The sequence below is a fragment of the Heloderma suspectum genome, chromosome 11 (genome assembly GCF_057233095.1).
Source record: "Heloderma suspectum isolate Gila_16-S chromosome 11, 16-S_ref, whole genome shotgun sequence".
Taxonomy (NCBI): Eukaryota; Metazoa; Chordata; class Lepidosauria; order Squamata; family Helodermatidae; genus Heloderma; species Heloderma suspectum.
This window is the reverse complement of record NC_139468.1, coordinates 1,761,197-1,782,343: the sequence shown is the minus strand read 5'-3', so window position 1 is coordinate 1,782,343 and position 21,147 is coordinate 1,761,197. Positions and strand designations below refer to the sequence as shown.

The 21,147-nt window shown below is 45.1% G+C and overlaps 1 protein-coding gene across 3 annotated transcripts in view; it reads left to right on the top strand.

Annotated features, from left to right (window-relative positions):
- ZNF280D (zinc finger protein 280D) overlaps nt 1–17,890 on the top strand; it is a 43,056-nt gene extending 25,166 nt beyond the window's left edge. For all 3 annotated transcript variants that reach the window (XM_084816540.1, XM_084816539.1, XM_084816537.1), the window contains 8 exons: nt 540–832; nt 2,981–3,118; nt 9,638–9,700; nt 10,477–10,595; nt 10,697–10,733; nt 13,485–13,533; nt 14,575–14,630; nt 15,315–17,890. In XM_084816540.1, the coding sequence (XP_084672666.1) occupies nt 540–832; nt 2,981–3,118; nt 9,638–9,700; nt 10,477–10,595; nt 10,697–10,733; nt 13,485–13,533; nt 14,575–14,630; nt 15,315–16,890 (2,331 nt within the window). In that variant the 3' untranslated portion in view covers nt 16,891–17,890. The remainder of the gene's footprint in view (nt 1–539; nt 833–2,980; nt 3,119–9,637; nt 9,701–10,476; nt 10,596–10,696; nt 10,734–13,484; nt 13,534–14,574; nt 14,631–15,314) is intronic.
- Nucleotides 17,891–21,147: the final 3,257 nt, after the last annotated feature.

Sequence of the window (21,147 nt, the reverse complement as noted above, 5' to 3'; positions counted from 1 at the left end):
GAGGGGTTCAGATTTAAAACTGCAGTAGGAAGATTTAACTTCATGCAACAGTGTCTTCTTCTGTTTTGCTGAAGGGTGGGGTTGCCTTTGTTGCCTGCCCTGGCCTTTGTGGAGTGACAGATTCTAGATCAGTGTCATATGATCTGGCGTCCTTTCTGGCTTGGCATGTCCTGTCCAGTGGGGTTTCAGCCATCCCTGATCCTGTAACAGATTTGTCCCTGTCACGTGTGTGATGTGTGTGAATAGGTGGGGGCTGTTGGTGCACATAAGTGCATTGCGTTGCTGTTTTAGGGCAGACGAGCTGGGACTGGATGAGCACTGAGTCTGTGGAGGATCCATTGCTCCCTAGCTCCTCGGAGCAAATAGGCTGGTTGAGGGTTGCACAGAGCTGCTCAGTCTTGTGCTCCCAGTGCATTTTACTCGGTGGTGTTCATTTGTATAAATAAGGATTGGCCAAATTAAATTGTAACTCTGTGCAGCAAGATACCTGGTTGCATTCCTTGAGCAGAGAGAGCGCTTACAGGATCTCCTGTTCCTAGGTTACTATCAGGGCTTCCGTTGGATCGCTTCACCCTGCATCAGCAGCTGCATCTTCTGTTAGCCCAAATGCATCCACATTACAGTTGTCTCCTAGTGCTAAAGTGACAAATGCTAAGACTCCTAACAAATTGAATGCAAATAAGGCAAAGTCAAAATTGAAGCCGCTGAGCTTGCAGAAAAAGCAAAGTCTGGGGACTGGGAGCAGCAGCAGCAGCAGCCACAATGGCAGTAGTGGTGGCGGCAGCGGCAAAAAATCCAGTAAAATCGCAAATACAGCATTAAATAATCTAAGGTAAATCTTCTGACAACTTTCTGGAGTATCGTTTTGAAACTTAACTGGATAGAATAAAAAGGGCAGCGGAACTTGCATTCCTCCAAATTGATAGAATGCATACGGTTGGTAACGTATTATTCATTTGGGCAAGAGTGGCCAGCTATTCAGATGTTGTTCAGTTGGGTGGGTGTGTCCTGGTGAACAAGAGAACATGGTCCCTTGATGGTTCAGCCAATGCAAAGAGCCCCCCCAGCTCTAGGATCCCCTTTCTCCCAAAGGTGACCTTTCAGAGGCTGTTGATTTCAGCATAGACGAGCTTAAGGATTGTACCTGGGCAGTTTCAAGCCCAGTCTCAGCACCTGGCATGGTTGGCAAACGCTGGGCTGTGTCCCGGTTGATGCCAGCCTCTTAATTTCCGAAAATTTCTCTTCTTGACTAGCCCTGTCCTGGGTGAGGCAGTTCTTGCCACCACCATCATCCCTCTGCCCCCCTCCCACCAATTAGTGGCAGGACTGGAGGCAGAGGAGTGTGATGATGACAGTAGCAGCAGTGGTGTGCCTGCCTGGCCAGCCTCTGCTTGCACTCCTCTGGGTGGGTAGCAACAGCACAAGTGATCGGTGGGACGTCTCCGTTGCTTGCTAGTGACCGCCACTTTTGCCCTCCCCATCTATCCAGTGGCTGGGGGAGCCACCGCCTGGGCTACCCTGTGTGCGTAGGGATGGCAGAACCCACGGCAGCCAGCCAGCAATGGAGGAGAAGCATTGCTGTCTGCGGTACTCTGGGTTCTCCAGTCCCTTAAAAAAAATAATCCTGGTATTTCACAAGAAAAATGAACTTGCAAAGGTGCCACAGGTCCCAGAGTGGCTGAGGCAGGGGCGATTCTGCTCCTTTGCTGCTACCCAACTTCCCGCAGTAAGCACAGGCAATGGCTTTTCCTCCTCCAACACCCAGTTCCTTTAAGCCTGTGGAGGGGAGCCTGCGGAGGGTACCTTGCCCAGAAGCCCTTCAAACCTGGAGTCAGCCCTGACTTTTTCTCAGATTGTGTAGGGGTTTTTTAATTATAGAGACCTAGTTCACACGATCACCGCCGCCCACCATGGTGCGTTTTTGAATATTCAGCCTGTGGATTGCCATGTTGTCCGAACCCGAGTGGCGAGGGTTGTGTGAGGGTTAAACAACCCTCATGTAACCCTAGAGCAGGCTATGGGCCATGGGAGGGTTGTTTAACCCTAGCACAACCCCACCACTTGGGTTCAGACAACACAACCAATTGTGGCCACAACTTGAATATTCAGAATGGCCGCCTGCACGTGTCAGAGCCCATCATAGGTTAAACAAGCCAACTTGGGCTGTTTGATTGTGTGAACCAGCCCAGACTGTCACATTTCAAACACTTAGTGACAGTGGCTGGCTTAACAAGGTCCTCAGAGAAAGCCTCATGTTGGCATTAGCCAAGCCAACCTAGGAAAGGGCCTGGCAACCTCAACTGTGCAGGCCAAATCTGGCTCTATTTCCTTGCAAATTCCCAAGGAGCATGATATTTCAGCCCTGCTGTGCCCTTGGTGTGGCCACACTCTGCTCCTTCCTTTTGATGCCAGCTAAGGGACACTTATGGCTGAGTGTGTGTGTGTGTGTGTGTGTGTGTGTGTGTGTGTATGAGTGGGAGAGAATATTTTTGCCTAAGAGCATGGACCTTTGTATGAAGATTTTGTGGTGTGGAGGGATGGATGCACCTGTGTATGAAGACTGTGTGTGTGTGCGTGCACAAGAGAGCGCGTGCGACAGGGATAGATGCATGTGCTCTGGTACAGCCTTTTGATGCATCCCGTCTCCAGTTAAAAGCTTTAGCGCCTCCAGCATTTTGTTAAAAATGTATGTTTGGCCAGGATCGATGCAACATGGCACACAGAATTCCACACACACACATGGGCTTTTCTAGTCTTTCCACCCACCTCTTCCCACTGCATTAAATCTACTCTGGCAGGTCCCTTGAAAAGCCATTTCTGAAAGTTGGGGGACCCTTTAGGGCAGGATTAGCTAATCAGTTTCTTTGGATCCTGACCAATGATTTTCACTAAGCAAGCTTTTTAGAAATAAATAATGGCTTAACTGAGAGTTCTTAACTTTTTTTCCCAATATACTAATTCTGACTTTGGTTCATATTAGATGTCCAGGTATTCAGAAATGCATTGAGTGTTACTCAGATATAAGGACTTTTGCCAGCCATTTCCCAGCCTACGTCCGCTGTAGTTTATGCAGATACAGCACTAGCTGCAGCAAAGCCTATGTGAACCACATGATGAGGTAGGAAACCTTCAACCACAGGGTATGACTCAGTTTGTTTGATATTCCCTGGTTTCCTATATTTGCACGAATCCTCAGCCTCCGTGCAAACAGAACTCAGTCTGCCAGCTAGTCCTGGTGAAAGGGCGTGCGTCACCTTCTGCCTGGTGGAGCAGCCTTCCCCGCCTGGCTGGGGGATACTGTGAGTAGAAGGCCTGCACATATGGAGGGCCCCTGGTTGGGGAAGGCTGGTCTGGCACAGGACAACTTCCCCCCTGGCCTGAATTGTAGAGAAGCCTCCTGTTGGCAGCCCTGACCCTAAGCCTTGGTCCAGATTGGTTAAAGGTTGGAAGCCTAGTTGGGGCTAATCATGATTAAAACTGGGGGTGGGGATTTATGCTCAAGGGGAGGAGAAACGGGGCAGGGAGCCCACTTTCCCATAGCCTACCCCTGATCAGTGGGTGGCTGGGGCTCCGCCCAGCTCCCATGGCCTTCGTTGCATTATTCATAACGACATACTATCATTTTTCTCCCATCCTGCTTTTCTTTCACTAAGGAACTGGAAGTGGCTAACAGTGTAAAAATAGAAAAATCAATCAATATTAGAGCAACATATTGAAATGCTGTAATAAAAGCAAGAAAACCCAGTGCATTAGCAGTAAAAATGTCTGTTGGTTCAAGTTCCCTGAAAAGCCTCTTTAAAGAGGGATGCTCAGTCCCTGGGTTGTTTAGCGTTGCATCCAAAGCTGGACCTCTGGCTTGTGTCTCTCCCCTGACAAGTCAGCCATGGTTTGTTTTTGTTTGTTTTTTGTGGCTTTTCTCAAGAGAGACACAAGCCAGAGATCTGGGTTCAGCCACAGTGCAAAACAACCAGGGACTGAGTATCCCACTGAGTTTTTTCTGCCCTACCTGGAGAGGCTGGGGATCAAACCTGGGACCTTCTGAGCTACAGCCCTTCCTCCCTAAAGTTGTTCTGGAAGGCCCCTCAGTCCTTGAAGCTGCTTTACCTGGATGGCTGGATAGTAGGCATAATCAGTAGCATCTACAGCTTCACTAGCAGGAGCCCCTTCTCCAGGTCAGTGTGCAGAAAGCATCCCTACGATAGGTCAGCTCTCTCTATCGTCCAGGAACAGCAGGGACCTCGTGACAGAGTGTTCTGTCGTTTGCCAGTCCCAGGCTCTTCCCTGCCAGTTCATCCTGCTTTTCACCCAGGACAGAGGTTCTCCCTGATCCCCTTCAGTTCTGAGGTTTTCTAACTGGTCTGTCCTTATACTTATTTTTCCTCCTCTTTCTCTTTCAATGAGCTCATTCTCCTCACTACTTTTAAAAAAGAAAGTTTTCGTCTTCTTTCCTCCGCTACTATTTTTCTATCCTCATCTTCTCCGTGGCTCCTCTGGAAGAGAAAGAAGCCTCCCAAGCTGTAAAAAAGGGAGACAAAGTTACTCACGCCAGGTGCCCAGAAGCCCACCGAAAGCTGAATGGACTTGCGAACTCAGCTCCAGATCGGATCATGGCTTTGCCAGCCGCACTCGGGGGGGATGACACCATGAGGGGCAGCCCACCTGCTCACCCTCACCGCCGATGCAGCCAGCAGCAGCCCAACCTCAAGGGAAGCGGTCGCAGCTGAGGAAGTTGGGGCGTTTGAGTCTTCAGCCCATGCTACCCTCTCCTGGGCAGATCCAGAGCCCCTTATTGGGCTGGATTCGGGTCTCAAAGCGGAAGGGATTCGGAGGGCCCACACCCAGTGCATCAGCATCTCAGCAAAAGAAAGAATGAGAGTAATAATCCCCCCCGCCCCCCACCGTGGAGGTTTCCGGCTGAGCACAGTGGACAGCCAATTTTGGATTCTGTTACACTGTCACAAATGACAATGAATCCACTCGTCTCCTCCATTACTAACCAAAGAAATGGGGCTTGAGGAGTTGTGGCCCCGTCCCATCAGGAATACTTCCCAGATTGATCAGCCAGTCCTTCCTCATTTCACAAAAGCTGTCTTGGATCAGTTAACTGACCAACTCCTAGGCAAACAGGCTGCAAGGTCAGGCTGCGGTGCCAAATGCACACATCACCTCCACCCCTCCAGGATCCACAACTGCAAACAGGGCATCTCAAGTCTCGACTACCTAGCAAACAGCCCCTCAGCCAATACCCTTCAGTGAATTCCGGGAGGGTTCATCCGATCCCCACTCAACAGCCACAGGGAGTGCTAACATGGCACCTAATCCTAATTGCATTCCACTGCAGGATTGTGACTCCTCCTTGCCCTCCTAGGGCAACAGCAATTCATACAGAGAGGAGGGGGCTTGGTCAGACATGGAGACCATAGAAGATGCCTCCACAGACAGGTTTTTTTATTTAGGAGGATTTCTTATCCTTACAATTTAAGGCAATTTCTACCTTAGCCATCAACCTTACTGAGCCAGAGAAAGCACAGCCATGGGCAGCGTGGGGGTGGGGGTGGCTGGCCATGTTTCCTGAACTCAAGCTAGCTACTAGGGAGGTTCCTTAAAAAGAATTCCTTAAAAAAAAAAAAAAAAACCCTGTTGTAAGAGGAATGGACCTCTCCACTCCAGGGTTAAAAAAGGAGCAAGCACTGCACAACGCTTTTATACACTGCCCCAGGACTTCATGGAAGAGCTTAAAACACCTCTTGTAGATACCCCAGTGGCTGCGCTTATCTCAGGAGCCATCATGTTGTAGGATGGGGACACGCCATTTAAGGAACAAGGCAAACAAAAGTCTGATGCTGCATTAAAGAAGGCCTGTGATGTGTCAACCTGCAGTTTACATGCCCCGGCAGTCTCCTATTTTGCTAGGGCTTGACTTCTCTGGATGGAAGATATTATAAACAATAAGGACCTGAAATGGACCTCCCTCTCCTGGGGGCTGATCACAGAATCATAGAATAGTATAGAATCATAGAATAGTAGGGTTGGAAGGGGCCTACAAGACCACCGAGTCCAACCCCCTGCTCACTGCAAGAATCCCAAGTCAAAGCATCCCTGACAGATGGCTGTCCAGCCTCGTCTTGAATGCCTCCAGTGTGGGAGAGTCCACCACCTCCCTAGGGAATTGGTTCCATTGTCATATTGCTCTAACAGGACATTTTTCCTGATATTCATCTGGAATCTGGCTTCCTGTCACTTGAGCCCATTATTCTGTGTCCTGCACTCTGGGATGATAGAGAAGAGATCCTGGCCTTCCTCTCTGTGACAGCCTTTTAAGTACTTGAAGAAGGGAGATCTTAGAGATCAAACTCTCTAAATCTTTTGCTTTTATTGCAGATGTCAACTAAGATGCCCTCCAGTTCAACACACAAGTCATTGTGGTTACTGCTGTGGCCCAAAGATTTATTTGGCTCAAACATTGGAAAGTGGACATACCATCTAGAGGTAACCTTGCTACGGTGCCATTTTCCGGGGTGCATCTCTTTGGAGAAAAGTCTTCAAAGGCATCCTGATAGAAACAGAATACAAAAAGAAATTAATGCCCTCCTCCTCCAGCAGTAAGGATAAAAAAACCTTCTTAGCGGAACCTACCCTTCCTCTCATCCCTTCAGGAATACTAACCTTTCTTCCTTTTGATCCCCAAACTACAGATACCCTAGACCCACCTGGTCTCGGTCATGCTTCTAATCCAGAAATTCCAGCTCCAACTCTTCTTTGAAATAGTCTGCTCTCTTCCAACCCACAAGGCCAGGTCGCCAACAGTTCTTATGCCAGGAACACCTTAGTGGGGAGAAGACTGCAATAGTCCCTACCAGCCTGGGAGCAGCCAGCTTCAGATCACTGGACCATCGGCACCATTCGCAGTGGCCACGCCATAGAGTTCCAAGAACCACCTTCTCCTTGGTTCCTCCCATCCCCAGTGTCACGCTCCACAACTAAACAACAGATCATATCCCAAGTGATCCAGATCTGTTCAGCATAGGAGTGATAGTACTAGTACTGGAACAAGAAAAGTTCACCAGTATTTGTCTCCTTTGTTGTGCCAAAGGAGAGATTAGAGAGCCATTTTAGATCTCAAGCATCTCAACAAGTACGTTAAGTACAGACAATTCTGCATGGAGACATTTCACAGAATCAGAGAAGCCCTCCACAAGGGAGAATTTTTATGCTCAATTGGCCTGACAGAGGCCTACCTCCACATTCCAATCTCTCTGCACTACAGGACATTTCTGAGATTCGCATATAAATACAACATTTTCAATACAGAGCTATGCCCTTTGGCCTAACCTCAGCCCCATGGGTCTTTACCAAGATTATGGTGTCCCTTGCAGCACATCTTTGTCTCAAATGGAGCCATATTTACCCTTATCTTGATGATCTGCTTCTCAGATCAACCTCCACACAGAAGGCCCTGAACAACTTAAAGCTAAGTATGACCATTTTGTTACCATCATGGCTTTATTATCAACAAAAGGAAGAGTCACTTTCAACCAACTCAGTCCCTCCTTCATTGTCACTTCCACAGGCCGTATATTCCTCTCCTCAGAGAGAGCACTCTTGGGTCTAATTATCTCCTGCCTAAGCATAGTCCCTTGGGCAAGACTTCATTCTCACCCTATACCGTGGCTACTTCTGCCCTTCCAGAGCCAGATTGCAATGAAACAACATCAGCCACATTTTACTCACCAATGCAAGCCGTCTCCTCTTTGGTGGCAAATCCCACAGAATCTTCGGCTGGGCACATCATTCCAAGACCCCCCCAAGATCACACTAACCACGGATGTCAGCCTGGAATGATGGGGCACTTGTTGCAAAAATCAGGTTGCCTAAAGCTGCTGGGAAGAAGCGTAACAAAAACACAGCATCATTTGGCTCAAACTCAGAGCAGTGCACCTAGGCCTGAGACACTTTGCCTCCCAGCTGCAGCATTCCCACGGTCTCATCCAGACAAATAGTACCACAATCAAAGCCCATAAAAATGACCAGGAAGGGATGAAATCTCTCTCCCTTCACAAAGGGGCACAAGCTATGCTTCTCTGGGCCAAACGGAATCTGGCCTCCATCTCAGCCTAGCACATTTGGGGCAAGCTGAACTGAACTGTGGATTATCTCAACAGACAGTAGAACAATCCGGGAGAGTGGAGCCTCCATCAGTCTTTCAGCACATACTGAACCACTGTGGTTCACAAACAGTAGATCTTTTCACTTCGAGACACAACCATAAGCTTCCCTAGTTCCTTTCAAGATTTCACTGCCATGGAGCTGAGGACATGGACATGCCAAACTCACTATGGCCCTACGCTTTCTGTCCAGCCCCGTTCCTAGCCAGGGTACTGCAAAAGATCCAGATGGAACAGGCAACTATTACATCAGCATGAAGAATTTCAGAGCTATCAGCTCTTTCTGTATGGGAGGGCCTGCTAACTTTTCACAAAGATACGGTTGTGTTAAAAACCCACCCTAAGTTTGTTCCCACGGTCAACACCTTATTTCATGGGTCACAGGAGATAATTCTACCTTCTTTCTACCCTCACCCCTCTCATCCCTTAGAGGAGGGCAGGCATAAGCTGGATATGTGTGGAGTAATCAAGGTCTATCCCAAATGTACACAGACATTCTGACAATCTGACTCCTTTTTTGTTTCCTTCCACCCCACATCCATTGGGAGGAAGGTCTTCAGATCTACACTCACCAGGTGGCTCAAAGCGTGCATTGTTTCGGCCTATGAGGCTTCACGCCTTTCTAAGTCTCTAAGAGTTACAGCTCATTCAATAGATGAGCAGCCACCTCAGCTGTGCAAGGCTGCAACTTGGGCAAACCCAAATGCCTTTACCAGGCAGTGTAAGGTAGACTTCCTGCTAGGAAGTTCTTCAGCAGATAGTTAGTACTCAATAGACTCAATACATACAAATTGTCCCACCCTAATTGACAGTCAGCTGTAGGACATCCCATTGTATGGATGCCTTCCTCACACGAGCCCAGAGAACAGAACATTGGTACTTACTGAGAAGGTTCCTTGTGGGTTGGTCTGTGGAAGGCATCCCAGCCACACCCTAGTTACATAGTTGAGTTTATTGCCTTTACCTGGATTGCTTACTTCTGCTTCCCCCAAGTCAGGCCCTCACCTAGGTTCCTATTCCTTCTGCGAGTATAATTTCTACTCTGCACATTTTTCCTGCTTCTCCTGTGTGGTTTTATATCCTCCATTCAAAGTTAGGAGATTTTTTCACTGCTTTCTACTAAGCTATAGCCATGGGTGAAACAGGCAGGGAGGAGGCTGGAACTGGCAGCCTGCACAAAACTCTGCAACATGGTCCCTCCTTTTCCTGGGCGATAGAGGGAATTAACCCATTGTAGGGATGCCTTCTGCACACCAACCAAGAAGGAACCTTCTCGGTAAGTTCCAGTGGTCTCTTCATGCAAGAGGATCTGTGGGCTCGAGCCATTCTGTGCAGTTCTCCATATGAGATGCATGCTTATTTTTATACCGTACACTTAAGAGATTGCATGCTTGTTTTTAATGTTGCAGTATATGGTTGAAAAAGTTCATTTTTTCAGGAAGACAATTTAAGCTGTTGTGTTTTTCTTGTAGTTTTCATAGTGCTCGTCAAAGTAAAAGATTTTGGATTTATAAGACTCATTCAGATGAACTGAGGTAACTATCTTCTCATTTTTCTTTTTAAGATGTGCATTTTTGGCGGTGTGCAATGCAATCATCCTATGCGTGTTTACTCAGAACACAGTTTACTGTGTTTAGTGGGGCTTACTTCCTAGTAAGTGTGTTTAAGATTGCATTCTCAGTTGCTGTTGAATTACATTTAGAATGTGTGCAAATTATCTTGATTCCATCCAACTTTGTTTCTTATATGAAACTCTTATTTGAGAACTGAAACGTCTGTCTGTGAAACAAGCCAAAGTTAAACCATAACATTCAAGCCAAAAATATTTTTCCTGTGAAAGTGATCCTCTCAGATGTGGCTTTTATTTTGATATTTGTTAAATTTTCTTATCATAATGATTTGTTGTTTTGAATCCAGTTTGAATCCATTTTTTCTAGCCCTATTTCAGCTCTTCATACATATACTGCAAGTGCTGTATAGTATGACTGTCAATTGTAGTGGCAGAACAAGGAAATCTATCCCTTGGGGGCACTGATAAATTTGCTTAGCCACCCAAAAGTGCAACGTTTCCTTTTGTACTCTTGTTCTTTCCAAGGTCAAAATTCTTTCAAGATGATTCATATACCCTGCCTTATAAGAAATGCCTGGAAGGGACATGTAAGAAAGCTAATATGTCTGTGAGTTGGTGACTTTTCCATAGATATCACTTGTAAACCTTGTTGACAACACACACAACATGGGCAGGAGAACACTTCTTGTTCCCTTGTCTCACTTATACTCATCTTTCTTTTCTGTTCCCCCTCTCTCTTAGGGGTTTTACTGTTGTTTGTCTTAATTGTGACTTCCTAACTGATGTTTCTGGCTTGGATAAGATGGCCACCCACTTGATTGAAAACGATACTCATACTTGCCAAGTTATTATCGAAAATGGTATGTGCCTCTTGTACCTTGTACATGTGACATAATAGTTGAATGTTAGCATCTTGTTATTTTTTGTTTTTAATAGTGAACTATTTTCCTTTTAATTCCAGTTCCCTTGGACTTCCTAGCTGCTGGTGACCTTTCTGAGTAAGTTGCTTTAAAAAATTAATTGTTTTCTCAATTAGGTGGGTCTGTTGGCTCTTTAATTCTACTTTAGAAGGCCATAGATATGTACTCCACAATACAGAAACGGGTTTGTCTGTGCTCCTGATCATAAATGCAATGTTTTGAAACATTCATATACAAGAGCCAGGATCCAAAAAAGCATACACATTGCATATGCCTATGAGGGGCTTTGGATTTCAGTTTCTCATACAGCAGTCCCCCTACCACACCGCTGCCACCCCCACCCCCCCAATACTGCTTGGCAGACCATATTTGAAAACTGAAGTGGTACTGGTCGCTGTTCGCAGAACAAAACATTGTGTTAGCCTATTTGATATGCCTGAAATAGTACCTTGTTTAGGATCCCAACAAGCCACAATTACAGTGCTTTAATAGAGGGTTTCTTGATGCACCCTCATAAATGAGGGGAAAAGAGCGTAACAACCATAGCACCCTGAGTAATTCTCTCTTCTGAGAAGCATTCTGCTGGATCAGACCAAAGGGGCTCCAGTGTTTTCCACAGTGGCCAGTGAGGAAGTGCAGAAGCAGGAAGGCAACAGCCCTTTCCTGCTGTCCAGCCCCCACCCCCAGCAGCTGGTATTCAGGGTGCACTGCCTCAAAGTCTGGACGGTCCATCATGACCAATAGGCCTCCTCCGTGATCTGCCTACCTCTTTTAAAGCCATCTAAGTGAATGGCTGTGGCAGATTTTGCGGCAGTGAATTCCATAAGTGAATGATGCATCATTCTGTGAAAAGTGTTTTACTGTTACCTTTCCTGAGCCTGTTGCAAATATAAAACAAACAAAAAAATCAGTTTAACAGCATCTGCTGCTCACCAATTCAAATGCCTTTCATTACGGCCAGTTTTATTTGTTTTTTAACCGCACCTGTTTGAGGGATGTGAACTTTACCATAATTGTGGTGCCTTCCAGTCTAGTTTAGTTGGAATGGAAGGTATCCAGTTAAAGCTGTCCAATATTTAAAATTTATTTCTGAATATATCAGACAGGTATTAACATAAGACAGCTGTTATCAGATGACTTTTTCAGGTACAGCTACAAATGTGATTCAGCCAAGAGCAGACGGGATGGAAATGAAATGGTATTTTCTGTATGCTGAGTCTCCAGACCAGCTGCTGGCACGGAGAAGAAGCTCCTCCTCCTCCGTTCCCCTTGCACCGTCCCCTAGTTCTGCACAAGTAGCTTCTAACGATGCAGCAAAGGGGAGCGTTTTGCCTGGGAACTCGTGGCCGCTGTATTGATCCCGAAGGTTCCCCTCCCTCCCCTCTGTCCAGCTTTGATAGAACCTTTCTTTGTACATGGTGGTTTTGTTTTGTTCTGGTTTTTGTTGCTTACTAATTAGTGGAACTGAATAATAAACTGCTTTGAAGTGCTTCACAGTAAAGACGTGATCTTCGTGGTATGCAAATATTTGCTATACATAAATAGACATGTAATCTTTATTCTAGGTAGTCCCTGAAAGTCATCAATAAGTAAGGCTTTGCAAAGAGCTCAATATGTTTTTCAAGCCAATCCTATGTACAATCTTCTGAGAATAGTTGAACAAGTGTTAAAGACATACATCATTTTAAACTAGTATAAATGGAATTAATTATGACAGCCTGTGCAGGCTGTTGCCTTCACAAATTGAATGCATGCAGCTCCTTCTTATCCTAAGTACCTTGTATGTTCCAGAAGCTTTACTAGGGTCATGAATCTTCTGAATTCATGATTAATAACATTACTACCCAGGTGTGATAGGCGCAATTCCATACTTCAGCAGATTAAAATTAACTTTAATGCTGCATCAACAAAGAAGATAGAGTCACCAGCAATTTCTTTGAGCAAAAAGCCTTTGAAAAATTAAATTGTGTACTAAAACTGACGCGTTTACAAGGCTTTATGGGAGACTTGCCTGTCTCTGCAGTAGGATTGTTCTTGCATAAACACAGAAAATCAATCATGGTGATGTGATAAGCTGTTTTTTAATGTGGTTTAGAAGTCAATACTTTAAATAATGTATAGTTAATCTAAAGTATGGACTGGGTCTGGGGAAATAGTGCCAAAAAATTAACCCTTTAAGTGACAGATCGAGGTGTATATTGTTTTAGCAGAAAACACTGCAGAAAGCTCTTCGATCAGGCCAATGCTACAGCAAGAATACACTGATATGGCAGAGAGGCTTTTTCCCCAGACTGTTGTAGGTCTGAATAAAACATCATTTATTAAACAAATTAGTAGAATTTCTAGTATGCCCTTCTGTTGTAATAGCAATACTTACGGCAGTTTACAAGAGATTATAATTACAAAGTAATCATAAAAATCAAGCAAACAATAAACTGCTAAAGCATTAAGCAGAGACAAGAATCTCAGATAAAAACATCCCTTGCAGGACAGACTAGTCCATGAGAACTCCTCAAGTGGGCACACCAGAAGCCTGCTGGAACAGCAGTGCCTTAACTGGCTGGTGCAGAGTCAAGAGAGGGGAGGCCAACTGGGTCTTTTTCACAAGGGAGTTCCACAAGGTGCAGGGTTAGAAAGAGCATGGCAGAAGCCAAGCAACCATATAATTCTGCTTGAAGTTCTTGTTTCATTGGGAATGGCAGAAACCAGTGACGCTTAGTGGAGATCTTCAAAATGGTTTGAAATTAAAAGTGTATATTAGTATTTCACATTGGTTTTTATGTTGATAATTCACTATTTGGAAATAATTAATGTTCTTTTGTTATTTAGCCTAGCAAATGATGCAGTATTGAATAATGCAATGGAAGAAAAATCCCAGGTAGAGGCCTTTTTTGGTTTAAATCTTTTGTATAGGCATTCACATTGAATGTATTTAGAAGTTTAAATTAATTTATTAACAGCTTAATAGCCTATAGTGTAAGTATTCGGCTTTCAAATATAGCTTCTGCTTTTTGATTTTCAAATGGGAAGTTTCAAAACTAAGAAAACACAACTTAATGGTCTAATAAATCAAATGTCATTGAGCAGCCTTCATTATCCTTTTGTGTGTAGCGTGTGGATACGTTTGTGCTTTTGTGAAAGAAGAAAACCCATTTTCCAGATCTCCTCATGGATTGGCTCTTTCCTTGAGGGTGGGGAGTAGACGTTGCCTCAGCACATCTGTCCTCTGCAGAAAGCCCTCTTTCAAATGGAGGTGCCTCCAAACAGAAAGGCTACCCAGGATGGGAGCAAGTGGTTCTCTTTCTTCTGGGAGGGGAGGGAGCACTGTTCTCTTATGCCTGGAGAAAATGCTGTTAGCTGTGCTGAGTGAAGGCAGTCTAAGGAAACTGCAGTCCTGGGGTCTGGTTAGATCAGTAGTTCCTTAAATGTACAGGGCTAAATTATCCTTTGCAAGTGGGTCAGGTGTAAGGTCTATTCCCTAACCTGCATGGGGGTCTCCAGGATCTCCCATCTAATGAGCCCAACTCCTGGGGTGCTGTCTCCCCCGTTCTCTTCTGCTGCAACTCCCTGCCCCCCCTTCCTGCCACAAATGTTGGTCCTGCGGGATGTCGGATCATCTACGTACATACCCATAGTCACCTTCTCCATCTCAGTTGTGAACTTTACTTTTACTGCAGCTCTAGAAGCCTGGTTACAAGACCTTCTTGGATTGCAACTGCCACTGCTTTTCTGAAGTGTTTTACTTCCAGCTTTCTGCCTGTGATGTTGCCAGGCTTTCACTGAAGACCTGTCTTGGGAACCCAGATTAGCATGACCCACACCCCATGGAATGACACTAATTTCTTCCTAGCAGTAGCAAATCAGTTGGCTGAGCAAAATAACTGTATTGCACTGTAAAACAAAGATTTTTATATTTTAGAAACTTTCAAGGCCCAGTACTCCGGGAGAGCAAAGTGAAACATCAGTTTCTGTAAGGTAAAGATAAAGACTGTGCCTTTCACTAGTTAGAGTGTATCATTTTGGAATAATGGAGTGTGAGGAACTCAGTAAAGAAAAACATTGACCTCCAGATTAAGTTCCACAAGTGGGCCCTACAGTGTGGTTTACTAGGACCCCCCTTCCCATGGTTTATGGTTTCCCTCCCCAATAGATGGTCAGCATTCTGTGCCTGCTGAGTATGCTCAGTCCTCATTCGGCTGTTTTAGGTTTTTCCCCTCCACATAGCTTTTCCCCCCTAAAGATGGTTTGTACTTCCGCATACCTTGTGGCTTCCCTGACCCTAATAATTCTTTCCTGTTGTGTATTGATGGTGCTGTTTTGGCTACATAAGGGTCAGCAGTCAAAGAACAAGGTTGCTGTTAGTTCATAGAATTAATTTGAGCAGATGTCTCCCCCACTGAAACTTGTTTTTAAGGTTGGGGCCTGAGCATGTTTTTGAGTTAACGCATGAACGTGTCCTAATAATGGTGCATAAAAATGGACCAACACAACTTTGATTGCCTTCATTCCAAAGTTGAATTCTCAATGTTCACAATATTTTGAGGGTTTTTTTAAAAAAAATCAGTGAAAGGCAATACAGAGGTTTTCTGAGCTGTTTTGAAGCAGACCTGTATGTTTTGTTACAATAAAGTAATAAGCTGCTTGCTTTGCTTTTTTCAGCCCAGAAATAAAAGACTCTGTAGAAGAAACAGATAGACACCATCTTGGAAATCAAAGTGATGACACTGCTTTAGCTGCTGAGTGTGAAGAAAATAAATTGCCCATTTTAGAAAATAGTTTTTGTCCAGAGCTCCAGGCTTGCTCAAATGACCCTATAAACTCTGCAGAAGGCGGAGAGGCAGAGGATCTTGGAAAGCAGCATGAGGAAGGTCCTTTAGCTACTGAGGGGGGAAAAAAGAAACCTCCTTTTCTACAGAACATTTTTGATCCAGTGTTCCAAGCCTGCTCAAAAGACTCTGCAGAAGAAGGAAATGCAGACAGCCTTGGAAATCAAACTGATGAAGGTTTTTTAGCTGCTGAGTGTGAAGGAAATGCATTTGTGTCAGCTGTAGAAGATTCCTCCATTTCAGAACCCCATACCTGTTCAAAAGACTCTGCAGCAGAAGGAAACATAGGTGACCTTGCAAATCGAGGTGAGGAAGGCTCTTTAGCTGTTGAGCATGAAGGAAATGCATCTGTGTCAGCTGTAGAAGATTCCTCCATTTCAGAACCCCATACCTGTTCAAAAGACTCTGCAGCAGAAGAAAACGTAGATGATCTTGCAAATCGAGGTGAGGAAGGACCTTTAGTTGCTGAGTGTGAAGGAAATGCATCAGGTGTACAAAACTCTGCCAGTTTAGGATTCTCAGCCCATTCAAATGACCCCGCAGAAGGAGGAGAAGCAGACTGTCTTACAAATCAAGCTGATGTATGTCTTTCGGCAGCTGAGTGTGAAGAGAACGCATTGTCTTCAGTTCCAGAACACTCTGCTTCAGGACCCTTGGCTTGCTCAAATATCTCCATGGACCCTGCAGAAGAAGCAAAAGGGCACAATCTTGAACATGAGGCTAATGAAGCTTCTTTAGCTACTGAGTATGAAGAAAGTATATCTTTGTCAACTGGAGGAGAGTCCTCGATTTCAAAATTCCACGCCTGTTCAAAAGGTTGTGCAGAAGAAACAAGGGACCACCTTGGAAATCAGGCTGGTAACTGCGAAGAATATATCTCTGTGTCAACTGTGAAAAACGCCTCCAACCCAGGGCTTCAAGCCAGTTCAGTGGAGACCTCTTGTGGAAAGACAGAATCTGATGATCGAGTAGGAGAAGAAAAATCCCCAAAGTCTGTAGGTAATGAAACTAACCCTCTCCCAAGTTCAGAGGATGCCGTTTCTGAAGTCCAGACAAAAGTGGCTGATATGGATGAAGCTCACCTTGCAGACATAGATACTGACAACTCAAAATTGGCATCCAATGAAGATGTCAGTTTTGAACAGTTTTTGAGGGGAAGAGGTGAACCTGACGCTGCCAATTCTGATGCCAGTGAGCAAGGCAGCATGCATCTGGAACCTCTGACTCCATCAGAGGTCCTTGAGCACGAAGCGACAGAGATCCTTCAGAAAGGGGGAGCTGCGCCATCATCCAAGAAGGCTGGGCCAGCTTCTGAGCAAGGTGATGCTGCTGCTCCTTCTAGAGAGGGCAGCCCTAGTCAAGCGGAAGCATCAGTAAGCCAGGCAGAAGGCAGTGAAGAAGCACACTGAAGCAGAAGCATTGCATGAAGGCAACCCCTTGAACTGATGGCTGTGTTGTACACTCCTGCATATGGAGTGTGAAAGAAGAGAAAGAGCTGTGGGTTTCTTAATACTGTTGAAGCTTGTTAATTACAAATATATGTAGGCCCCATGAGATCGAAGCGGCAAAGAGGAGCCAGCATGGTTGCCTGCAGTAATCTAACCTGTGAAGCCAAGAGGAAAGAAAGTATTTTATTTATTTGATTCAAAGTAAGATCTCTGTAGGAACCACAATGTTTGTAGTACTTCGGTAGGTGTGCTCTGTAAAGAGCATTTGATCCACTATCAGTCTAGACAAATGTGAACCATGGGTTGCATGTTGCATTCCTGTCCCATCAGACCGTGTGAGGAGGACTGTTTGAAGCCCCGACACTGCTGGATTGGTCTGATCTTACATGACAATAAGCTCACCTTAAACTTTCAGTGAAAGTGGAATATTATAAACAAGCAAATATATTTGTGGGTTTCCCAGTATGCGAGCTTTGCAGAAATCTGACACACTACTTGTATGAAAGAGGGACGTTATGGCCTGTGTCATTGAGGTTGTTACTATTTTTTATTATTTTTATTGACAGCAGGCCATGAAAACACAAAGTGGGCTGGAAGAAATGCAGAACTGAACTGGAAAGGTATAAACTGTTAACCAAAAAAAAAAAGGACTAAGAATAATTTAAATCAGGTATTGAAATGTTTTTAGTCCAAATTTATGTGAAACAAACTGCAGTTAAACGATTGGGGTGGGGGGTTTTGGCATGAAAATCATTTTGATACATAGTTAGGTGAAGGAATGCATAACATGATTTAACAGTAGCTTGCTTTGTAAGTATTAACAAGCTTAATTAAAATGCTCTGAGTCTTTTAGAAAGTGATTTTGGACTTGTTGAGGTTTGTTTTTAATGAACTTAAATGTTTTGAAGTTCCGTTAAGACACTGATGTACATATTTTGAGTAAATATTTGCAAGAAAATGATGAATTGTTTTGCTGTTCATGTTTGTATTTATGAAGCACTTAACTGGTTTATGTTTGGCTCAAATCTCAGACTATTTTTTATTAGCCCTAGGCTGAGATTTAACTTTTTTCCCTCAGAAGGACTGAAAATAGACCATGTTTAAATGGATTAAGGTGCATTATGCATGGTCATAACTGCAATGATGTGTGAATGCAGTGTTCACTTATTTGTGCCATTGAAGATATGAGATTTTTAGAGCCAGAGCACCCACGGTCCGTCTGCCTCTGCTATAGAGGAAGCTCATAAATTACATAGACTGAGGTGGGGAGGTGAAGTTGGTCCCGTTCTTAGGCTCTTATCTCAGATGGAAGGTGGGGGTGAATATTAATATGGAGATGCATCCAAAAAGCAACTCCCTGCATGTAGAAAACAAACACATTTGGGAACGAGGCATATCACAGCCTTGCCTATTGCATGAAGGGAATTTTAATGAGTAGCACTGAAGGAGTAGTGCAAGTGCCCGGCTCCTCTTCCACCTGGAGTCTCAGCCCAAGAATTCTGTGTAATGTGTTGAACTGGCTTAATTGAGACCGTCTTGTGTTAGTAAAGGTTTTCTTCTTCAGCCACTAAACAACTGGATTGCATGATGTTGTCTTTCTAAGGTCTGTGGCTTCCATCCGTCATTCCAATATGCTTCTTTTGGAAAAGTAGTCCATATGCATGTCACGCCTACATAGCAAGCTACATGCACCTTGGCTGACTCCCCTGAAGATGGCAGGCTCCTGTCAAGTCCACAGCATCAGGAAATCACTGAAAACCTGCAGGAGCCTGGGCGTATTCTGGGGAAGTGGCGTTGTCCCTTTTAAGAACCGCACAAGCCTTTTTGCTTGCCCCACAAGATCATTTTCCTTGGCATACAACAAATCTGTGCCCTTCGCCGTTCTCTTCACCATCTTGTTGCGTGTGGGTAGCAAGGCTATCAAGATGTATGGGACAGTGGAGTATGCAGAGGTGGTTCTATTGGGGGGGAAGGTGATGCAGCCGATCGGAACCCTGGGGCTGTGGGCACCATTGAGGATGCCAGTGTGGGAGACTGATGAATGTTTTCGTACCTAAATTCCATTGAAATAGGTGGGTTTTGTATCAGCGGAGCTTGGACAGGATACCTTCCCAGGGGATTGGGCCCTCTGTTAATTAGTGTGTAGGGGCTGCATCAGTGTACTCAGCCACAGCCACAGGGCCTCCCTCCCTCCCCCCTCCCATGTGGAAAGACGGTTGAGAACTTGTGCTTAACAAGATGAGATTAGAGAGCTCAGTAATGTAATTGCTGCTGGCGAGCCAGGCCATAATTCCAACCATTTGAGGTCTGTGTCAGTGGCACATGGCACATTTCCCTTTGTTTCAGCACAGCAGAATCACTCTCTGGGCATGAGACAGAATCTCAGCCAAGCTCCCTGAGGTCCATCATTAATGAGCTGAGACAGCTCAGGATGTGGTAGCTGTACCAATGCCTGAAACCGTAACATCTCCAGATGAAGGGTGGGGTGTTCTTTTTTTCCGGCAGAATTCAGAAGGGAAGTCAATATAATTGGGATACCTTCACTTTGGATGAAACATTGTGCAAAATTGATAATAAATGAGTTCAGCCAAAGGCAGTGTAAAGATGTTTCTGGTCTCCTGGAAATTAAATCCAAGAGCCTCATTGTCAGTGAAACACGATTGGTTTATTAACGACTCAGCAGAAAACTGCATCCGAAGGGCTGCTTTTATCTGATGCAATTTTTCTCCTTAATCTGAACTGTGTGTATGCGATGGATGCTTCAGAACATCTGGACATGGTGATTGTTTTCTCTTGCCTGCACCTGCAAGCATAAGTACACACACAAACAAAAAGGCACTGAAATCTTTTCACAACGAGCGAGGGAGAGGAGAACTCCGTCTAGCTGTGACGCTCAAGGGAGCGCTGTGACAAGGGCAGAGCTGTGAGCACGCGTTCGAGGGATGTAATTCTTCTGACAAGCGCCTGTGGTGGCACCTCACACGGACTCAGCACATGCCCACGTTTCGGCCAAGGAATCCCGGAGGACTTAATACAAATCTGAAGAGACCCAGAGCACACCAGCCTCTGTTTTATCTAAAAACATCCTTGTGAATCGGAAGAACTTGTGTCATTATCTTGACTTCTGGAACTAGATAGATGCCTTCCCTTGAAACCTCACTGGTTATGGATGGCAATTCTCATGCTCCCACAAATATTGTAATATTCTAAAATTTACAACCTGCTTACTAGCCCATAGCAGGCTGTCAAAATAGTTTTCAGTATAAAATAATTAAAATATGAAGAGAAGAAAATTAATTAGCTGACCCTGGATTACAGACCCTCCGTCTGGATTCTGGGAGAGCTTTTAATGCTTTGCCACGCAAGTGCCTCTTTATTCAGGTTCATGAACAGCCACGTTTGGGGTGTGTCTTTATTCTAGTGAACTTCTTTTGCAAGGTGTAAGGAGCTGAAACAGCAGATGCAAAATGGGGAAGGTGCCCTGTGTCCAGGTCCAGGACCATTCTTTGAGAGAAGTTAGTGCCCCTTTCCTTGAAATCGTCCAAGGACATCTTCCTATCCAAGTTCTGCTCAAGTGAATTCATTTTTCTGATTTTTTTTCTGTTCCCATATGAGGGTTAACTCCCAAGCCCTATTTGAGGCAAGGTGGAAAACTTGGTGCTGAGCTTGCTCACTTGTTGGCCTGTGGCCTCAGTCTGTCCCAGTATCTCTCGGGACATGGTTTTGGTTGAGAGACTAAACATACTCACTGGCTGTATTGTGAGAGTTGTAACATAGCCCTTGGGAGGGGAGAGACAGCTTATAAAGAGCAGTGTAGATCAGCTGGGAATCATAAGGCGTCTTCTGGTGACATCTGCTGGAATGATGATGCCCTTATATGGGAGGAAGGCCTATTGATCTTAGTGGGTTGTTGTTGTTGTTCAGTCGTTCAGTCGTGTCCGACTCTTCGTGGCCCCATGGACCACAGCACGCCAGGCCTTCCTGTCCTGCGCTCTCTCCCGGAGCGTGCTCAAGTCCATATTCATTGCATCGGTGATGCTATCTAGCCATCTCATCCTCTGCCATCCCCTTCTCCTTTTGCCTTCAGTCTTTCCCAGCATCAGGGTCTTTTCCAGAGAGTTTTCTCTTCGCATTAGGTGGCCAAAATATTTGAGCTTCAGCTTCAGGATCTGTCCTTCCAATGAGCAGTCAGGGTTGATTTCCTTTAGGATGGACTGA